At 32.2% G+C, this 23,409-nt stretch overlaps 1 protein-coding gene across 14 annotated transcripts in view; it reads right to left on the bottom strand.

Annotated features, from left to right (window-relative positions):
• The window catches only part of Cask (peripheral plasma membrane protein CASK), a 182,443-nt gene that overhangs the window by 120,604 nt on the left and 38,430 nt on the right, over positions 1 to 23,409 (bottom strand). For all 14 annotated transcript variants that reach the window (XM_083033330.1, XM_083033329.1, XM_083033320.1 and 11 more), the window contains one exon: positions 23,129 to 23,308. In XM_083033330.1, the coding sequence (XP_082889456.1) occupies positions 23,129 to 23,308 (180 nt within the window). The remainder of the gene's footprint in view (positions 1 to 23,128; positions 23,309 to 23,409) is intronic.

Here is a 23,409-nt window from a genome sequence, read left to right as displayed (position 1 = left end):
CGTTAACATGCGTTCCGGAGATACCGCCGCTTTCGTTTTGTTTCTATGTGAACGCAACGCACAACGTGTTTACGCTATATTTTACCTTTATGTATTACGCTAGGTTAAAGTGCACAATTTTTCTCGTCTCTCCTATATTTTATTCTTCATCGTTTATTTTATCAAGAATTTTCAAACGAACATCTCGCCGCGAACGGTTTCGCCCGTGGTTCATTTAAATGCGGCCGTGTCATGATTTACGGCGAGCTTTTTGCGAGACCTCGCACGACGCGTATAATTCAAAGGTCAATCAATAATTGATAACCCTAATAAATTGAATCTCATTGTAATTCAATTACCGTTTGCTTCCGCTTTTAATTATCGATGCTTCGTGCGACGATTACTCGCGCATTGACCGCGACTGCAGCCAACGTGCAGTGCACACAATATCTATATATAGCGCTCGAAATGATTAATAAGAGGGAAATAAGGAGCGGAGATTATTGTGAGTAGGCGAAGAAAAATACGGAATATAATCGATGTACGTGCTCGTTTAAAGTTATCACCGTTTGGCTTATATTATTGATCTTTATGTAATGCATTATGGAGCAATCGCGATTACTTTTGCATGAAACGAAAATCTGACGCAACTCATAGGATTGCGTTAAAACGTTTGAGAGAGCGAACGAACATTTCAAATATTTATCATAGAGTTCCAGCAGCATCCCGTATTAATCCGTAGAAAGAGAATTGCAGTTAATATTTTATTAATGATATCAGGCATGCTTATTGTTAGTTTCTCTCTCTAGCATTAGGCATAGATTCTCTCTTTTATGTAATTAGCGTATAATGCTTTCTAATCAATGTATTTGGTCTAAAGATAATAAATATAATAAAAAACTTTAAACATATAGTTTTAAATATTCTCTTAATGCAAAGCATAAATAGTTTATAATAAAAGACAGTATAGGAATAATTCAAGAATTGATTTTAGCTCCATAGTTATATTGTCCATATAAATATTTATATTGTCCATATAAATATTTCAATGTTAATATAAAGCTATAGCGTTTACAAATTTTACGCTAACGAAATCGATTGTTCTAACACGTTTTTCAGCATCGTCATGCTCTTAAACCACCACTCATCTCTTACATAATCACGAGTAAATGTGTTTCGATAAGAATTATATATATCTCTTGTATCATCATGGGATAACGCGAGATTATTGCAAAATTCCAATTAAACTTTATTAAACCGGTTGAACATGCAAATGTCAAACGTTATCGGAAAGCCATCGGTCACGGAAATTTCAATGGATTTTAAATTACATAGAGTTCAATAGTAACAATAATAAATTTAGTGTAAATAATTTATGTGCTCGCATGGGGCTCTTGATATTTCAATTACGTATTATATATTTAACTGAAAGTAATAATAATGAAGAGCAGAAACGCGATAAGATAAATTCATTAAATAAACAAAGTAAAATAGAATCAATGCAAGCTTCCACGTCAGTCGTTTGCATATCAAATGTTGACAATAAATGCTGCTGTTTTAATGCTAGTCGTCACAAAGTTTGTTAATATGAAATTAATAAAATCAGTTAATATAGTTATATTTAAAAGATTCGACTTATAATCATAAAAACAGCAGTATAGCATATGTGTGTAATATTACTTTAAAAAGAAGATTATAAAAACGTATTTTATCTATTTTTATGAAGAGAGAGAATACAAATTGCAAATTATTTTTTGAAATATAATTTCATTTACTTGCAAAATAAAAACAAAATACTTCATAATAATTGTAATATGCAAGCACAAAGTTCAAAGAACATCCTTAGAAGGATATCGTAGCAAAAAATTAAGTAATATTCATAACTAAAAAGCTATGTCGTTCTATTCAATTTTCAGAAAATTACGAGACACGTGTCATTCATCTGATAACATATCTACATCTAATTTATATGCGGCAGCAACTGGCCTAATTTTCACGTCCGAAGGGCAAGTGAAATTTACTGTAACGAGAATTAATGTTGCAACAAACAGGTCGCATTTAGGTTGGCAACTAATGGCAACTAATCAACAGTCAGACCCGCAGCTATCGTTCAACATCAATAATTGGAACAACGAACGATGTTTGTGTGTTCCTTACACTGGAGAATTGAATTACGGCTTTCATAATCTTGTCAAACTATGCACTTGCAATGCTCTATTGCTATTATATACGCGTTATTAGTTTGACAATTGCGTATATCTATATGTGCGTACTATGAGTTCATAGATGTCTTATCCCATATTGGCGTTTATACACACAGTCATTTATAATTCTTTTAAATCTGGAGTCTCAATAATGCACAGCCAAATTCAGTTTTAATTTATATCACTGAAACATATGTATTTTTTAAATAAAGTTTTAATTTAAGTTAAATAAAGTGTTTATAATTGATAATTCATTGAATTTCGTTTGGACTATCTGCTGTGTAATCTATCAATCGTAAAATAAATGTCCATTCTTTAGCATAAACTCGATAGTATAATAAATATTATATGTCAAGTAAGATACCCTCTACGATTTTCGTTCAAGTAATATATTCGAAGCGAAAAATATGCGCTGATGCGACACTTGATATATAAACCCTCAATATTTCTGAAAAATGTATATATATAAATATTTTTTCTGATATACACTCTCTCTTGAAACTTCAAATCGATAAGTAGCATGCCAATCAAAATATACGCAATAAAACTTTGACGTGAGCTTGAAAATAAGGAGAATTACGTTGCTTACAACTTTATTAAGTTAACTTTAGAATAAATAAGCTAAACAAATGGGGGGAGTAAATACAATTCATTTTTTCATATATCTTCTTCATAATAGTTTTTCATGCTTCTTATAATAGAATTTTTTTTTTTTATAATAGCTTAGAAATGCATTAGAATATGTGTCTTATGGAGAAAATGTTTTTCAAGATTTATTTTAAATTTGCTAGAATTTTTTAGCTGTATATAGTATTATTTTTAGTTGTATACTGAATAATTTCTTGTAAAGGTATGCAGATTGAATTTGTGACTAAAAACATGCATTTATATTCCGTAGTATTAACATTTGATGGTATGTACATCAACAAATGTCACGCAGATTTGACACATAAAAAATAATTTAATATATCTCATTCATGCATAAATACGCATCATACAGGAATGTGTGTATTATAAAAATTATATATTGCTGTCAACCTATAAATTTTGTTAAAGATGGTCTGTTATATTTAAATCGCGCAGAAAATTAAAAAATTTGCGACATTTTTTGTGCAGCTTTAAAATAACTACTTCACTTTATCTGTGAAGTGAGCACAGTACATTATCCTATTCCTATTGCTCTTCATATAAAATTTCCATATAGGAAATTATTTTAGATTTATGTTAACAATATATATTCATAAAGTTTCGTGCAGCCTTTACGAAAACGTACTATGTATAACATACGTTTTCTCATCCTGCTGTTATTAGGATTATTCTTTGTAACTGCATTTTTGTATTTTTACTTGTGTATGTATGAAATGAAAGAAATACATGCTCACCGTTTGCAAAGGGAAAGAAAAGAAGTACAATGTAGAAAGTGTACGTAAAAGGAACGGACCTATTGTTATGCATAACGATGATATAGTGCGGAGTCATTTCTCTTCTTTGAGCGTTATTTCAGTATACAGTACAAATATAATTGACGCCCTTCTTTCGCCGTTTAATTCCATTCTTCGCGATCAGAAATTCGTGCGTGGATTCGCATCATTATCCCGGGCGTACATATTCATTCAAAACGAAATAGAGCAGTAAAAGTAGCAGAAATCCTATTCGTTACGTCGGCTTTAAGGGGGATGCTTGATATTCAAGCAAAGCACCGTGTACCATTTTGATATTCCTTGCGCGAAGCAACCTTAGTCATATTATTATAACGACGGTTCCACATAAGCCGCTTGTGGAACGTATTGCACATACGCGGACCAAACCTTAGTAGAAATTGACTGTCCATTTGTGATTTTCTTAAGCACCGCATATTGCACATTATAATAATCTAACGTATTCTAATCCCCGACGCCTTTATTTTCGGTGGTGAGTTACAAAATTCTTATAAGCAACTCCTGTGTCCGCGAAACCGGAAATTATCGTCTTCCTACCACATGCAAGCGTGAATTCCCACTCTGGTTGGAAGATTCTTCAAATTCTATTTGCCTACATTTGGTTTCCGTTTCCCTGCATCCGACATGCTCTCGGAAATTGCAAATAGGATAAGCTCAACAAGTATAAATAAATAAGTATATAAGAGTATCTCTCGTTTTTATAAAAAAGAAACTACGAGCAAAAATTTGTAACCGTCTCTCTCCTTATTCATGCTACATATTTATAAGACTTATATGCGCGAGTAAGCACGTGTTATACGATACGTTTACGTGTGTGTATGTGTGTGTTTTACATGATATATAACTATTAATATTATAAGATAAATATAATGAGATATTATATATATATCATATAGCCTATATTTTATCACGTTTTGTTAATCTAGCGCGCTCTATCCCTTCTATCCCTTTCTTCGATATTATATCATCAAAAAAAAGAGAGCCAATCGAATTGGTTTCGTTTTAGAGCAAAAATCGTTAAATTGTAAGCGAACGTTTGAAAGCGCCTTTTTGTGGTAAGCCGAATTCAAGCTAATGGATGCTGTAGGTTTTCAATTTGCTGCAAAATCGATATGTATTTATCTCAAATCATTCATCCAAGCTCAAGACAATTGAAATATTCTATAATAATCCGATTTTTTTGTGTAAAATATGTCATAGTTACTTATTCGTTGTGAGATATTAATGATAATACGTCTACTATTAATGTGATTAATAAGAAATGATATATGTTTATATTCGAAAATATATATATACATATATATTTTTTTTGTTCAAAATTCTATATTATTATTATATTATTACATTATTGCCATATCAGTATGCTATCATTAGTGCCTTTATATTATTAGATATCTTGAAGCATTTTAAAGATTTAAAATATAAAATATAAAAATAAATATATATTTTTAGCAATATATGTAACCAACATATATATATAATAAAATATTAAAATAATAAAATAGAAACGTTCATTGCGCACACAAAATGTTTATTTTCATATAATTTCAATAAAGGAAACAAAAATTAAGCTACTGTAGTTTCCGCGAATGAGGTTTGGATGAATTTAATTTTTCACAACTAGGAGAAACTTTGTTTATGTTATATCTCTGATAATTATATTTTTTTAAATTATGTTTGCGTTCTACATCTCTCAATTTCCTGAGCGCCCGAATAAATAAAAAAAGATATTACATTTCATTCCAAAGATAAAAAAAATTAATAACAATTTAGTTACTATTAATAATGTCATAATTATAATCATTTATTGTCACTGATGCAATTAAGAATATTATATTTCTTAAAATTTATAATTGCATCCTACATGCAATCCGATAATTATTTAAAAAATGACATCAGGGCATACATCATTATATTATCAAAAATATTATAATATACGTTAATTAAAACTCAAATCGCGCGATATTCAATAAAAACTTAAATATTTTATATAGCATATACATATTTTATAAGTATTATATAAATATTTTACATGTAACATATACATTATACAGTTATTTTATTTATTAAATAATATCAAAATATAATTCTCAATTTATGTTAATGTATAACGTACATAAAAATGATTAAATTATTATTTTTCTTTGTAAAAAAAGAAAATAATTTATTGACTTAATAATATTAAGATTATGAAATAAATTATTGCATTATATGCAATTTGTATATGATGGCAATATGTTGGTTTTACGGTAATTGAGTTTACTGTATAATACATATGCATACATATGTATAATACATGAAGCAAATGTATAAATATAGGTATATACATATATATATATTTTTTTTAAGCGCGAGCAAAATACTAAAAAACTTTTATCCATTTGAGTGTCTGAGTTTTTGCAAATAGTATATTGTATATAAAATTAATTCTTCGTAAAAGAAATAATGATTATTATAATAACACGTTTTTTTCTCTATTTTATCTTTTACTTCTTCGAAACAATATGTTATTGTTGACTATACATTTAAATTAGTTGTACGTATAAATTTAAACTGATGAATATATTTTTACATATTTTGTAATATCACACATAGACATACGTGCACAAATTAAATGCAATAACATTAAATAAGCCATGTATATATAATGAAAGAAATAATAAAAATATTTTATTTAATATATCTTGAATGCTCATGCAATAATTTACCGGAGACAAAACTCAGTTACTCAAAAAGTTCCAAAAAAGTAAAAAATAATAAATTTTATCTTTATAAAATATTATATAACTTTCAGGAAATAGTTATTGTTATGATCATGTTTATAGTGTGCATAAATACGAGAAATCAATCATATTTTTCATAAATAATTTGCAATATGTTATAATCTTATTGAATGTGCCTTATTTTAAGAATAAAAATTAATAAATAAATAAAATCATATTTGTATATAAGCTATCTTAAAGAATTTTGATTTTAAATAAACTTGAGAAGTTTGAGATAAATCACTGATAAAAATTGATAAATACTAATTTAAGTAATAATTGCTGATTTCTGCTACAGTTCAAATATTAAAATATCTTAATTATTTAATATTTAATGTAGTTCTTTCCTACCCCACAATGTGACAATTTATTTAAATGTAACATGGATCGTTACAATTAATATAGTTTCAAACTTATAACAATATGTGTCATTATAGAGTTTAATGCCCCAAATATACGCAATGTGATAAACTTCAATGTGGTCTTTACGCGACTTAATATTGCACGATATGCAACTTAGGAAAAGCGAACGCACGTGGACATTCGCCCTTTTGTTAGGTTCGTAAACCGACTCTTGTGCTTTACCTTACATATGACTGTGTGTATTACCTATTTATATATTTTATATATAAATATAAAAAATATATATATATATTTTTTTAATATATATGAAAATATATATATATATATAATGAAAATATATATATATATATATATTTTCATTGTAACAATCTCATCCTCATATCCAATAATTAAACATTAAAAAATCTAAATTTTTTACTCATAAAATTTAAATTTATTCATACGATAAATTGATCAAATCTAATTCAATTGCTTGAGTATGTATGTTAAAGAAAACTGAGAATTTATTTTTTGACTATTTAATTGTACTTTTTATTGTGTTATTTCACATAGAATTCCCTAATAACAAATAATAGAGCATGATAAATAAAAAAGACGTCATAAGACTTTCGAGGACGAGTTATGTACTCTGTATTTTATAACGAAGTATGCAAACGAAAAATGTCGGTTCGTTTGAGCACAGGCTTTTTCTCTTTGAGATGCGTTCAGGCGCAATACTCGCATATATATTCAATGGCACTAGAAAGCTCAAGAATACTTGTCTGTACTATAAATATCACGTAGCGACAACGCTACGATAATTTTACGATCAAAACACGCAACGACAAATATAATTATGAAAACATAGATTTGATAAAAACATGAATGCACAAGGCACATTTTTTAGCAAAAATAAAATAATTATAAACTCACGTATATGGGATTTTGCGCGTGAACAAAAATTATTATTTGCGAATATCTCTGTACGAATTACCAGCCAGAATTTGATTTTCATCGCAAATTTTTCTTTTGTTTATTACAGTGTATTTCCTGTTAGTAACGTTTATATCGCAAATAAAGTGGATTTATTACGTACAGCTGTTATAATGCGTAAATAAGCTCGCGACTTAAATCATCGTAATCATGATTAGAGCATATTTATCGCATCCTATATTTCAATTAAATATTATGCAAAGGTTTTAGCATAGTTGGATACGCTTTATTCCAATTCCAGATATTTTGTTATCATAATTTGATTGCCTTTTTATTCCATCAGCAATATATTCTTTTAATGACAAATTTTATGGTTTATTTCGAGTTAAATTGAAAGTGATTATAGCGAACAAGTTATAAATGCTGAAATTTAAAACCTTTAAACGCATTTTACGACACATTATGGTTCACTATGAAATTCTACTCATCATTTTGATAAAAAATAAAGAAAACCAGCGTCAATTTTTTTCCCGTTTATACTTCTGTGATATAAAATGTTTCACTAAATACAATAGTAAATATAATAATTTGATAATGGCGGGGGTAATATATCTTTAACTATAATTTTGATTAAAAAGAAAACATTTTATCTAAGAATTTTCTTTAAATTACTTTTCTACAAAATCTACTAGTAATGCTAACATTTGCCCGTCTGAACATTAAATCGCGAAAACTCGCGCGTGCAACTGAGATAATGGTGATTAATTAGTTTGTCTCTTCTCGACGTATCCAATATTTAAACTTTAGATATAAGATAATTACTTTGATATTTTTTCAAGGATATCCTAGTAAAAAATAAAAAGAGAGTAGTCTCATAAACTGAAGATAAGTTCTAACATTATTTAAATGACGACGTTTTTATCGTGTTAATGTAATCAGGCTTATAGTTTATTGCATAAATTGTTGTAACTGTTTAGAAATGAAAAAATTCATTAACTAGAAATATTGTGTAAAAATAATATTTTAATAATCAATAAACGCATATATGCGACTTTCTAATGCAAACAAAATAAGTAGCGAAATAAGATGTTGTTTGTAAAACTGCATAATTATGTTATTTTATACAGTATATCAGATTCTGAATCATTGTGTATAAAGTATCATATGTGATTATCCTCATTGAGAAAAAAATTATGACCATTTGGAAAGAAGAGATATGTGCGAAACATTTAAAGAATAATTCACTTTGCCTCTCATGTAGAGCATATGCGACAAAGAGATGGAATTGTTATTATTTTTATTCAATATCGCAATATAAAGGGTATAAAAAAAACGTTCCGACGACTGCCAGAAAATAAAAGAGAATTAATAACCACACGTCCGTAAATCGAGTTTGATTAACCAACCAAATTTTACGAATTTTACGAGCATTGCGGGAGAAATAGATCAATACGCTTCACAGAAGATGTCCCCAGGATTACATAAAAAAATATAACATCCAATTAATGTTCGCATCTTTAACCGCACAAATTATTACGTCACATAATACGAGAGAGAAAGAGAAAGAGAGAAAAAAAAGAAAGAAGGGAAGAAAAATGCATTTTGATATTCATATAAATAATGAAATAGAAACCGCGCGCGGGGAAAGAGAGATACGCGCACGTGCCACGGGTTATGTCCAGGTTAATTAATCTTGCCGCCGGTCATCGATCTCGCAAACGATAATTACCTGTATATTTTGCCGACGGTATTCCTTCGTATGCGCGAGGTAATACTTGTAGACGTGCAGGGGTAAGGATCTTTTGGTCTCCTCGCCGATCCATCGATGGGTCTGCTCGAGGCCGGGCGGTTTCGGGACGCGAGCTCCCGGAGAGCGTTGACCGAGCGATCCACCGGGCGAGCCTAGGCGTACGATGCTCGCGGACTTGTTGAGGGAATAACCGGTCGACGAGCCAGGCGGCGGGTGAGTGTGATAATAGGGATTCGAGGCCGGTCGGCCATCGGGGATGTCAACGTCGCGACGACGCGGCGACGGCGCCTCGAACGATCTCTGCCGTCGAGGACGCTCGTACACGCGCTCCCGATGATACTCCTGATAATGATCCTGGTGACGGCATTCCTGATGAAACTCCTGACGATGTTCCGGCTCTCGGGCGGACGGATGCGAGAAGAGCGCCGGCGGGCGTCGCAGCACGCACGGCTGCAGGCTCAGGACCGGTCTCTGGCAGATTCTGCACGGCGTACAGTATTGCGGATTCCACGTGTGATAGCAGCATCCCGGCGACCTGGAGCCAAGCGGGTCCCGGGTCGCGGGGTGGTTCATGACGAACTTCACATCGCATTAAACGCGCGACCTTCCACACCCAGCAGCCGCCGCCGGCACGTTGCGCGTGGCACGTTTTCCTCGTCCTGCGTGCGGCTACATCGTCGTCGTCACCTTCGTCACGCACGGCGACCGGACGGGCGGCGGCATAGCGGTGCAGCTTCACGCGTGACACGTCATCGCCGGGAGCGCGCAGACCGCGTTCACATAGTTCACATAGTGACGATTCGACTCGGACCGCGATGGCGATCGATCGATGACAACACACGTCGTTCGAAAAGTTTCTCGCCCGTTTCACTCCAAACTCTCTTTCACTTTTCTCGGTAGGAAATTAATATTTATTCTTCACCCACGTGTGAAGACGCTAGGGGAGTCGAGAAAGGAGGGATGGATATTGCTTCCGTATCCATCCGCAATTACTCGATGCGAAATCAAATGCTTCGATTGTTCTTCTGATAATGGAAAATACGTTTGATCGAGGGAGAGAATGCGCATTCGTATATAAAAAAAATACGATTAAATTATAAAGTTACGTAATTATCAACGAATGCTTCTGAAGAACTCGTTTCGTCAGTCGCGCGATCGTTCGAGTTCGCTCCGCGTTAAATGTTATTTACTATTTAGGATGCAAATAACTGGTAATTAGCGTTAATTTCTAACTGTGTATGTGTGAGATTATAACGAGTCAGAACTGGAGCGTGCAGGGGGTTAGCGACTCTATTTCCCGCCTGCTTGTCTCACTCTGAATATCATGACTCTTGGCTTAACGCTAACTAGCATGCAGCATGAACACCGAATTGCCACATGCGGATTTCTAATGTCTTCTGCACGTACCTACGTACAACACGGTTTTATGCAAACAAGAAGATCCCGAGAATCGCACGAGTAGTAGTAATAAAGACCTGTATGCGACTGCAATCCGTTGAAGCCACATAAAGGACAAAGTGACGCTGAGAAAGTGCAAAGTTCGTAAATTATTTCTGCGTCCAACAGCAGGATACAACAAGCCGACCATTTGAAACATGTTGAAATTTCGCGATCGTTTGAAACTACTACGTCTAACTACACTTTAAAATTACGAGGAGAAACAAAACGTTGTAACTTATATTACACGCAGCATGAATTTTAAAAGCAAATTATAGGAAATTGGTATACTTCAAACTATCAATCAATTGAAAATTTTATACTCGTGAAATGCTATACATATTAACTATACATATTAACACGTTAAAAAAACCATGTCGTCAGCCAGTAAATCATTGGTGAGTCATTTGAACAGATAACTAGTGCGCATTATATTATATATATATTGTGCAATAAACGGCAATGTTAAAAAAGGAGATATATTAAAAAGCATTAAAAAATTAGAAAAAGATCGTGTATTCTGTGACTTAGTTAGAGCATGTATAATTAAATGGTAATTCGCATTGTATGGAATGGTAATTAGAACAGAGAACTCGACACATACCAAAGCTTATTAATAAAGAGAACTAATAATAATAACAACCGCGTAGACATGCGCAAGCATAAATCATTGTTTATATAGGAATTATGAGTTAGTAATTATAGTGTTTAGAATGTACAAATAAATGTACTTTATTATTGCATTTACTCTAATCTCGAGATTAAAATAAATGTACACCGAACGTTAAAATATACTTATTTGTAAATTTAATTAATATAATTTCCACAGTGTAAAAAAGGAGGAGAATATTAAACGAAAAGACGTATAACTTAATTATTAGTCTAAAATTAAACTTTCTTTGAGTTTCATAAAAAAAAGTGACTATTCTACACACAAAGTGTTTTATCTTAAATATTTTATTTTTACAAACGGAATAAAAAGAATAAAAGCGGTGGATATAAAGCGAAACGTTGAGGAAATTTCCGGCCAATTTTAATAATCTCATAAGACTCGCTGGATTATCGCCCGGGCAAATCACTAGACATCTACCAAGAAATTTTCTTGGATCTTGCTGACGACTTGGCTTTAATTTGAGATGTAACGTGAAATGAGTAGCGATTAAAGTACGGAAAGCTGCGCAGATTCAAGGAATTTTACTTAAGTTAAATCCAGGATGTAAAAGCATTGCATCTAGGGATTGATCGAAGATCGATATAGAACAGTGAGTTGTTTAGGGTGGGAAAAGGAGATATGTTCGTCTTGAATACAAAGTAGCGTGATAAAGTATGTTATGTGTCCTCAACCATGATGCTCAAAACTTGTGCCACATACAGATATTTGCGTAATACCTTCAAGATAGAGAGAATGCGCTTACGAATTTACATATTAAAGTAAAACATGATTAAAATGCAAGTTAAAATAAAACCATGCACAATACCAACATCATTTTACAATAGTTTTATAACAGAAGCAGACCGTGATTATTTCTCTTTAGAAAAAATTTAAATATTAGTAAAAAAAAATAAAATTTGTTTTCAATTTTTTAAAAATTAATCGCTGTATTTCCAAACGTAATTAATTTCAAAATTAAATTTTATTATTTTTTTCAATTATTCTCACGTTTACTGCTTATTATTCAAACGAAATATTCCATATCGAAATAACAACTTCTAAAAAGATTGATATGCACTAAACATCGAGATCGAGATACATTTCCCTTTTCCCTTCCAACCCATTCAAAAAACTCTATCGTTGCGCATTTTCACTATTCTTCCTATTCGCATTCGCATGTACTTTTGTGCTTCCATTTCTTTAAATTTTCATTCCGCAATGTCTCTTTCTCTTTCTTTTTCTCTCTCTTCTCACTTTCTCGCCCTTTTCTTCATGTCGGTCAAGAGTGAGTTTCCGAATGTAGCTTTTTAGGAGATTGGCAGTGTCTCAAAAGCATTTACCTTTTCTTTACGAGTTGTTCTTTGTACGTGCAAAGTCTTACTGCATACGTATCCGTATTACCATTGACGATGTGAACTATACTGATCTTTCTCACAAAGTAGGAAGTTAGGTCTTGTACGTGACGTACAAGTTTCATATACGAGTATATACTTTATGTGTGTGTGTGATAAATAGAAAATGTTGTTTATATTATATCTCGTGTGAGAGATTAGCATCGCAAAAAGTTACCACGCAAAATATTTTCTTGTAGAATACGCAGCACATACCATAAAATTAAATTGCATCGTAAGTTTTATCTTAGCGCAAGCGATAAATAAATAATGGTAAAAAATAGAGAATTTATAAAATATCGCCGATATACTAGCGTGTATTCTGGTACATGGTAGTATAACTACTAATCTCTGTGTGCGATAAAAAATGATTTTCACAATCAGATTAATATATAAAACATAATTTTGGAATATTGTAAAAAAAAACTCTATACACACACACATGTTTTGTTCTGTCAAATATTTGCATTTTCTTTTTGTTTTTACACAAAAGAGTTGTAATTATTGTCGATTACGCTCATTCATGTCAAATAAAATATAGTCAATATAAGATTTACTTCTAAAATGGCAAAATTGCCTCGTGTTATGCAATCCACGGTTAAAGCTGTTTTACTTAATTGCCTGATTCAATTCGTGTTTAACGCCGAAACAAATAAGGTGCTTCACATTATGTATTTAGACTGGTAATTTCCTAGCTAAGCAACATCATTCTTCTTACTTACAAACGCCATCGGCTAATTGATTGTGACGACGACGCAGTTGAAATATGCACCAGAAAAGAAGATACACGCGCGCACACAAATGTGAGTAAAAATAACATTATTTAAGCTTTTCTTTACGGTCGATTTAACCAATTTCATTATTTCCACCGCATTTAATCGTTTGATCGCAACCAACGCTTCAGCAATTTTATATGTTCCATCACCTTTTACCCAGAATCGTACCGCGCGATCTTTTAGGCATTCAGTCGTACTAATCGACAGAAGTGGACGTGAGATGCCTCGTCAGACATAGGATTATTCTGAAAAAATGAACGTCCCCGGAAGCTACAGGATTTGTGTGCATTTACATATGAATCCAATTTCGACACAATATGCAATATCGTCCTCCGTCAACTGCCAGATCTTCGTTTCACCACATATCCTTCCCATCCCATTTCCGTGCGCGCGACGTTAGTCACATATTGATTCACCAATCGACATACGAATATACTTGTGACTTACTCCTCAGAAAAAGAATCTCTTCTTTCAAACTTGTACGTCGTATCTTACATTTCACTATTAACATAGTCGAATGTAAAATATGACTGATCACATGTCAATTAAAAATCTCGCAAGACTTCAGTTTCTATTAGATTTAACAGCAAGCTATTTTATTTTATATTATAATTCTTATCGTATTGGCTGAACTTGTATACTACTTTTGTTTCTAAAACGCGCTGGGACAAAGTTGCACAATTTTGCCGAGATAAATGATAAATTTTAATAATAAAATTTCAAATCCAGTATTATGCGAGATAGGTTTTTTCTAAATATTAAATATAATGCATGCTAGCATTGCAATATATAGTGTACGTACATGGTGTTACAGATTTTCAATGCATATTCAAAGCTCACAATTACTTCAAGCGCCATCAACTTTAATCTCATTTAATTGATTAAACAGTCACGCAGACTGTCATTATTATTGAATCGGTATAATTCATTACGCGATAATCCGATAATAATTATAGATGATATTAATTGCTACTATTAGCAACTCATGACAATATCAAAGTAAGTAGCTAATCGACATAATAAATATTTGCATTTACACCATAAGTGCATGTGTATTTGTATTTCAGAATATTTCAAGCGCGAATGGTGGACATAACTGCATGTGAAAACTTTCCCCATCCAATTATATATATGTAGACATGCAGTAACATTCATATAGTAGATGAAGATCAGGAAAATTTTAAAACGTACGACATTTCGAACATAGTTTCTATCCAGTAAATTAAACTGAAATAGCAACGTGTCGCGTAAGTAGGTAATAAAAACACTTTTCAAGGTCGAGCCAAGAAGTTTTAGCTTTACAAACGGACGCCCTAAAAATCTTCCATTCTATCCCCTATGGTGCGATAAAGAAAGTGCGTAAATTTGATGGAGTGAATACGAGCTTGCGAAAGATACGGAAGAATCAAGGGACTAAAATCACCGAGCGAAATCCAGGGACGAATGTAATATAAAGGTCACCAAAAGAAGAGAGAGAGAGAAAGCCGCTTAAGAAAAGATTTGCACTATTTGCTTTACCCGCTTCAACGATTTCGATTCACTCTAATTTAAATTCGCGCTTCTCTTTTTCATTCTCAAAAATCTGCCATTAGTCGTGCATTCGATCTTGCCGCCATTAGTCATCGGTTCGCATTCCCATCATCTTGTACAAAATTCAATCAATGAGCTAATGCGCAGGAATATTGCGATTGTGTAAGATTCTTTGTATTTTTTCAAGATAAAATAGCTTGACGAAAGAAAACTATTTTTCTTATTATTTCATCATTCATTCTATATCAATCTTATTTTTATTTCATTAAATTATGTATATTATTTCATTATGTTATTTTATTTACTGTGATTCTATTTAATCTCATGCATTTTTTTGACATTTATTACTGTCCTATTTTTCATTGATTATCTTTATCCAAGTTTTTGTCTGGCAAAATTTTTCTGGCATAATATAATATTTTCTGTAGTTTTTGTCTAAAACTTATACTTCTTATGTATATATTATTTTATGTAGACAAAAAATAATAGAATTTTTTAATTTGCTATGAGATAAATCACGAAAGAAATAAATTAATTCTTAAAAAAAAAGAAAAAAAAAACAGATGAGCCATTAAGTAAATTTTCAATCTAAAGAAACAAAAAATATATATAATTTTTTGTTAATCAATTTATTTTTGGATGTATATTAATCATTATATCTGATTGTATATTTGATTCATTTACGTAGTATTTCTAATGTGTCATTTATTTTGTCAAGAAGATATGATATAGTAGAAAACAACTTAATAGCTAGATATAAATGCAACTAAGTTTTAAAAATAAAAAACTCGGGTCAACGAGTGTTGGAAGCTTCCTGACTCTATCAATCAAGCGAACAGGACTCTCAACGATAGAGAACAGAACTCACTAGGTCGAAGATGCTGCACGTTATACAGTTGGCTAACCACATAGCAAACTTCGGTTGCAAGTAATCGGCATTTCCGAGCAATCACAAAGTTTTAGATATTACAATCCAAGAAACGACTCTTCATAGGTTAAAAGGATCTCTTATAAAAAGAGAGACAGAAAAGAAAAGTTAATAAAATGCAGAGAAAATGTAATTTAAGCTATTTATCTCTCCGTCATTGTGAGATAACTTGTCATAATAATTGGTAATATAATACAAGATATTTATCTTTTGTGCCGTATTAATTCGTATACATATTAGTAGCTGTATACATTTGTAGCAACTAACAATAAGTAATAAATATCCAATAAAAAAATAAAAGCGCGAAATAAATTTAAAATAATACGGTTTAATAATAAACAGTATACTTTGAATATATGTTAATACAGATTTTAAATCATTTTAATTATTAGAAATTGAGAAATACACATTTTTTTATGTGTACGTAAATTTAAAGCATCACAAGCATATAACTAATGTAAGATATATTTTTGTAAATTTTAACTGAATTATATATATTAAAAAATATAATGTATAAGACTCGTAATTGTCATAGTTAATATTATGATAAATGATAACTTTCTATTTAAATTTGTTTTAGAACAAAATTGGCTTCAACATCATAAAATATATGACTGAAACAATATCCTGTGATAATATCACATTCCGTATATTTTTAATGCTAAATTAAAAGGCGGTATTTATTCAAAGTACCTATATCAGAAACATATTTTATTGCTCTTTAATTTTTTATGGGCTGTGTTAACAATAGGAGTGCGATAACAGTGTCTAGCTTGTATCGAAGAAAATAAATTTGAGTTGCGACATTGCAATTTCGACAAGCACGCGGTACATATATATATACTATATAATATATATGTGTGTATATATATTTCATGTTTTGTACATTCACGTTCAACCATGCCAACTCGGGTTTCGCCAAACCGAGCTGCAAAAATCTCTCGCGTAACTGGTGTCGATGACACTCCGGGTGTAACCCAGAGCTTAAGATAATACGATAAAAACGAACCGTTACTACTTATTGTTAGTAGAAGAAATCGATTATAACGAAGCCGAGTGCAATTTGAAAGATGGAAATCGAAGGAAATCAACATAGTAAAGTAAATGGTGAATATAGATTAGGCTATTCGAGGAAGCTGCAGAGAATTATTGGTTTTTATTCACTGAAGACCTCTGGCGCGATCAAATTTATCAACGACCGCGACTACGGCAACTAACGAAACGTCGGCAAGATTGTTTCTACCGGCGACACAGACAGATAACTTCATTTCTACTGGTCGAAGCAGTTTGCCGACGGCAGAGAAATATGTTTCGTACCTGTCCAAGTGTATTCGTTGGGGAATATCACGTGCGGATTTTTATAAAGCTTTGCACGAATGACACATGATGAAATGTCAAAAAGATCAATACTGTTCGATGTGTTTCGCATATTTCAACCTATTTTTTTGTCTTTGCTTCGATAGGTTTGTTTTTTACAAAAACGCGCGAAACAAAAATAATTTCTTCAATAAAAGAGAGAAATATCTATCATATAGGTATGTATAAATTATCAATCATTTATAAATTTGATAAGACTTGGAGAAAATATCGTTAATCATATATTAAATATGTGTATTAATATTTATCAAATATAATTCATTAATAAATAATTATTAAACACACACGAAGGTAAACTTCTAAGTATATATATATATATATGTTATTATTCATTCATACATATATATATATATATATATATATATATATATATATGTTACAATCAATACTTTCACGAACCTATAAATAAAATAAGTTAATAATAATATTGAAGCAAAAAAAACCCTGATAAAAACCCTGATCAAAAAATAAATCTTTCAAGTTATGTGAAAAAATATAATCATATGATACTAATTGTAAGTATAATTAGACAATATAAGATGATAAAAGTATAATTAAGCAAATAAAAAATTCTCTAGTAAATTATACACAACCATAATTTGATAATTACGAAATAGTAATCGCAAATAAAAAAATAATGTATAAAAAAGCTCATTACATCAATTTATATCATCATTTTTTGTGTATAATGCATTTTACGCGTGAGCAAACTACGCCAACTGCGAACTGACTTTTCGAAACGGTTTCATGAAAGAATTCTCCAATATATCCAATTAAGTTTCACATAAATCACACAAGACAGACCACAAGTGGTCACAAATACAAGACTAGATGCGCCTATCCCAAAGTTAGGCTGAATTTGATTACATAGAAAATGTCGCGGCGCTGCTAAGCAACCATGTGCCGGCAGACGCGAGTTAACCGGTTGGTGATCATTCAATTAGCGAGTAACTCAAGCGATCCATAAAAGCAGGATCCCGGACGTGCGAAGTCAGCAGTATAATCGTGAATGAGCAAAATCAGCAGCCGCGCGTAGGCTGATCAGCTTCAACCTACAACGCCGCTATATTTTAAGAGTCGTTCACCAAGGTAGAAGTATGATGTGATGCACATTAAGAGACGTACGGTCGATTCGTCGTGGCACTTTCGGCACGACACCAGGGCGAAGAGCCCGAGGTGTATCACAAGGATAGGACACTGAAAACGCGGCGTTTAGCGATTTGGCAGCGCGACGTATCGCGGCGCCGCGAGAACAGTGGAGGGCGCCGTTATATATATATTTACGCCGGGGCTGACTACCGACTGATATTACTACTGCTGTTTACAGATCACGCGCGGCCACGACGCTCGCATCTTCTCCGCGACTCTCCTACCCTTCGCGCGCGATCTGCGGCACCTCGAAGGTGGCAGCGTCGCGTCGGTCGCGCGGGCCGAGAAGCACGTCGTCGCACGTCCTGAGATCGCGTCAACGGCGAGCGATCATATCCGGCGACCACCTCCACGTGCTGCGCAGCACGATCGACCTGCGGCGGGTCGTCGACGAGGAACCTGTATGTTTGTGTGTGTATGTATATTTGGACAAAGGGGTGCGGAACGCGTCGCTCGCGATCTACGTTCTGCGGCATACTAGCTCTCTTGCCCTGGCTCCCGCCGCCCACCCCTCTGGTTTCAGCGACCCCTCCGCGACCCCTCAGAGGGAGGCCGCCCGCCCCGTACGTCAGATCCTTCCTTTCCACCCTCTACCACGACTCGCCAGCACCGCGCCATGTCGCCCCCGCATCGACGGACCGACCGACGCGCGTTTCGCAGTACCATCAGCGTCGGTAGCTGCCACCACCGGACGGGGTTGCGTACCCCACCGGACGATACGGCGCCAATCAATCGTGATCCAGTTTCAAGCCCGGCGGATACTTTCTTCCGGCTTGCAACACTCGTTTAGCCGTCCGAATAGATCTCCTAAGAAGTCTCCTCAGTGCTCTAGAAACACTGTCGCTTTTATAGACTCTTTTACTACTTAAAAGGTGCGAGGTGATCGCTAGTTACGAATAGTAGATGTCTAACTAGGAAAGATTTTATTTAGAAACAGAGATTAAACTTTTGCGAATGATACTGATAGAGTTATAAACTTTTGCATCTCTCTCATTTTAGGTGTAGTATTTATAGGATAAATATATATATGAAATTAACACTTCCCTTGCAAATGTCTCAATTATTATCCCTTTTTCCTGTACATACAAGTTGTATTATCTGAGAAATATGTAACGCTTTATCTATATATAAAGTTCTAAATATTTATATTATTAGTATAATAAAACATTATAATAATAATATAAATATCAAAGTTTATACATGTATATATTGTTTTGTAGTAAAAAATGTTTTCGATTCTAATTATTTTTCAGAACAATCAAGATAATAATAAGATTTTTTAAAGACAAAACATTAAAAATATGTAATATGTAATAATAAATTTTATAAATAAATATTATTAAAAATTTTCTTTTTAATATAATTAAAGTTTGCGTTTATTAAAATAAATAAAATTATAACAAAATTTTTAATAATCACTTCGCGGTATGCTTAGAAAATATTAGCAAAATATTTTATTTTACTATTTCATGATAATTAGTTGAAAAACTCTGTTTTAAAAATTAATTTAAATTATTCTGTAATATTTTGCATACATATACATCATCAACGAAAATTTCTTGCAAATTCGTATATTTTTTTATAAGAAAATTTTTTATTACTAACAAGTACAATTCACAGATAATTAATTTATTATCACCATTGTGTAGAAGTAATTATGTTGTAATGTATGTGCATGCAGTTTTATGAAATATAAACCTTGAGTGCACTTCATCGATTTTCTCGTTTTCCCAAAACATTAAGCGCATGCGTTAATCTTTTCCTTGGATGGTTGCTGTGACCATGTAGTCGATGGATCAAGAATTCTCTCTCTTTCTTTTTCTCTCTATATCTGTTTCTGTCTCTCTTTTTTATCATGCATTTTAATGTAAGACAAGCATTCTTTGATAGCTGTGCATCGATCGATCTTCTCGCCACAATATTGTTTTCTATCAACGAAGCAACAAGTTCTATCTTCTTATAAATTAAATTCGTTTACCTTTTCTCAATTTCCTTTTCTTATACAATACGATTTAAAGATTTCTATTAATTTCAATTTTAGATTTAATTGCGAAAATATATTAAAAGTGAGTACTTTATTTAATTAATTTACTCTATCAGTATATGCATCGTGTTTTTACGAGAACATATTTACAAAATATAATACCTGATACTTAATGATAAACGGATAATCTTTATACTAACAGTAAGTAGCAATCACGTGAATAGACTCAATAAATAGTATACATCGAACAACGTGATTATATTTTATGTTTATATATATTTACTTTACGTTTATATCTACTTCAATGTTTATAAAAATTATGCACGTATCTTTATTATGACTGCGGAATTTTATATTCTTCACCAAAAGAAATATCCACAGAAAATTCGAAGCGTGAGAATTGCAAGGAAAATATACAAAATGAACATGTAATAATAACAGACAATAATTTCATTAAATATAATGTTCAATATAAACGGTGATTATAACAGGTTGCTGCAAAGATGCACACTGTATTTTCATTATTCAATTTTCTTATATACGAAAAAAAGTTATTTTTTATTTCTTATAATGTGTAATGCGTTAATTAATATATTAAATGAGAAGTTTCTAGTATATACTTGAGCATATACTTCAAACAAATATAATCTTACCGATCTCTTAGAAAACCTAGAGTAAATAACTCTGTTAATGTAAATAACTGTAAATGTTTATTTCAGTGAAAGCAAGCAAAATATTAAAAATAAAATATTGTTTTCAGTGCTAGAGATATAATGTTTTCTATGAAAGAAACAAAAGCAGCAGCTCTATCAAATTAAATGTATCTCGTGCCAGACACTCTTTTATTTTTGCCCGTTCCACTTATTTCGCTAATCAAAGTAGGACGCCACATCGATTTTGGCCATATCCGGAGCAAAGTGCCAAATATCTCGTAAAAAAGTATAACCAAGTTCTCAATTTCTCGAGAGACGCCGATCTAAAATAGGACCAGACAGAAACACGACGAAGACGACGAAGACGAAGGAAGAGATACGAATAAATAACGAGTGTCGCGCTTCAAGGATGAAGACCGGATTAATAAGGCGCCTAGTAACGAGATAGCTTGTCAGAATATGCTATGGTCCGATTAAATCGCTTGTCCCGTGTTTTCCATCTATCTCTCTTGTCTCTCTCCGCGTTTCTCTCATCTACATTTATCTTTTTCCTGCTATAACTTTTTCCTTCTGCTTCCTCTGCCGCGTTGCAGCTACGGGATTTTTAACTGAGAATTTTAACGATCGACCTACATTTCCGCGCCCCATTTACGGTATATCCTACGGTAATGTCAAACACCGCGATAAATTTGTTAGTGATCGTCGCTGTAAGGACCAACAGTGATGCAACGGCACGATTGAACGATTTTCAGAATATATAGATTGGAATAGTTTCGCAAAAGAGACGCCACACAAATCATTCAATGCAAATATCAATTTTCTTACGGATTTCACAAAAGCTACTTCTCTCACAATCAATTTCTTGTTGCTATTATCAGAGAATATGCCTTGTAATATATGCAAATTAACGTATACATATATAGCAGAAAATTATCACTGCATATGTATAAATATGACAGTAAATTGAGAAATTAGTTCCTTAATTTTTTAAACAAAATCATTCGAAATAATTTTAAATGTAATTGTTAAAAGTTAACTTCTAATAATACTGATGTATGTATATAATCATATAAAATATATATGTAACTATGATAAAATAAATAATTTTTAATTATTTTCCCAATGCAAGTAAACTTCATTCCCCTTAATAGTTTTTTGTCACGCAAGAAATAAATTCTGCGTATATATAAAATTTATGAAGAATATCAATCACATTTACAAATCTTTTATTTTATATAGCTTTCTTCTCAACATTAAATTTTATCAATTATTATTATTAAGAAATCATTTTATACAACTCAAATAATTAATCATCAATTAATCAAATAATCTCTAATTTTCTTAATTGAATTCATTTATGTAAGTTGAAAAATTATTATCAATATGGAATTTAAATGAATCAAGTCTGCTCAATGTTTATGCTTGCAGTAATTATAAACGCGACACGATTCGCAAGTTAAAATCAATTAGCTAATAAAAACTACTTGAAACATTTGCAGTATAATGTCAAACTGTCAATTTTTGTCATTTATAAAAAAATATCTCAAGCAAGAATTCGTCGATGAAAGAATTTGCGTAAGAGGATGATGTAGTATATAATACCTACATATCAGTAGTGTGTTCTACTTTTTCATCAGTTTTAGGCGATATTTTTAATAGTAGAAACGCATACATAAAATATCTATGCGTATACCTGTGTAAATACAGGTATAAAACTTCGCCTAAGATATTACTGCGCCATTTTATGATATAAGTTAAAAAGAGAGCTAGCTTTAAAGTCAACAGAATAAATCATCTGTTCCGCCTGTGCTGGCTCTCGGCTTTAAAATAAAATGTACTTACCCTCATGTGCGGCTGGACCAATAATTCGTGAAGTTCTCGAAGATCTGCTCTATCGATATTTCGCACCGCCGAATGCTCTGCTTCTCGAAGGATCTCCTCAACTTCGCGAGCGCGTTGAACTGCATCCGTTTGTGGTGCTCGATACGGTGTTGGTACACGTCCTGAGATTCTGTCATAAAGCTGGAAACAAACAATACTGACATTAATACAATTTCTTGTGTAATTTTTATTTTAAATTTTAACATTTATGCAAATTGAGTGTATTATTATTAAATATAATA

Source organism: Prenolepis imparis, unplaced genomic scaffold (genome assembly GCF_030444845.1).
Source record: "Prenolepis imparis isolate NDT839.2.m4 unplaced genomic scaffold, iyPreImpa1.0 SCAF_3, whole genome shotgun sequence".
Lineage (NCBI taxonomy): Eukaryota > Metazoa > Arthropoda > Insecta > Hymenoptera > Formicidae > Prenolepis > Prenolepis imparis.
The sequence above is the reverse complement of the archived record's forward strand: the minus strand, read 5'-3'. Positions and strand labels throughout refer to the sequence as shown.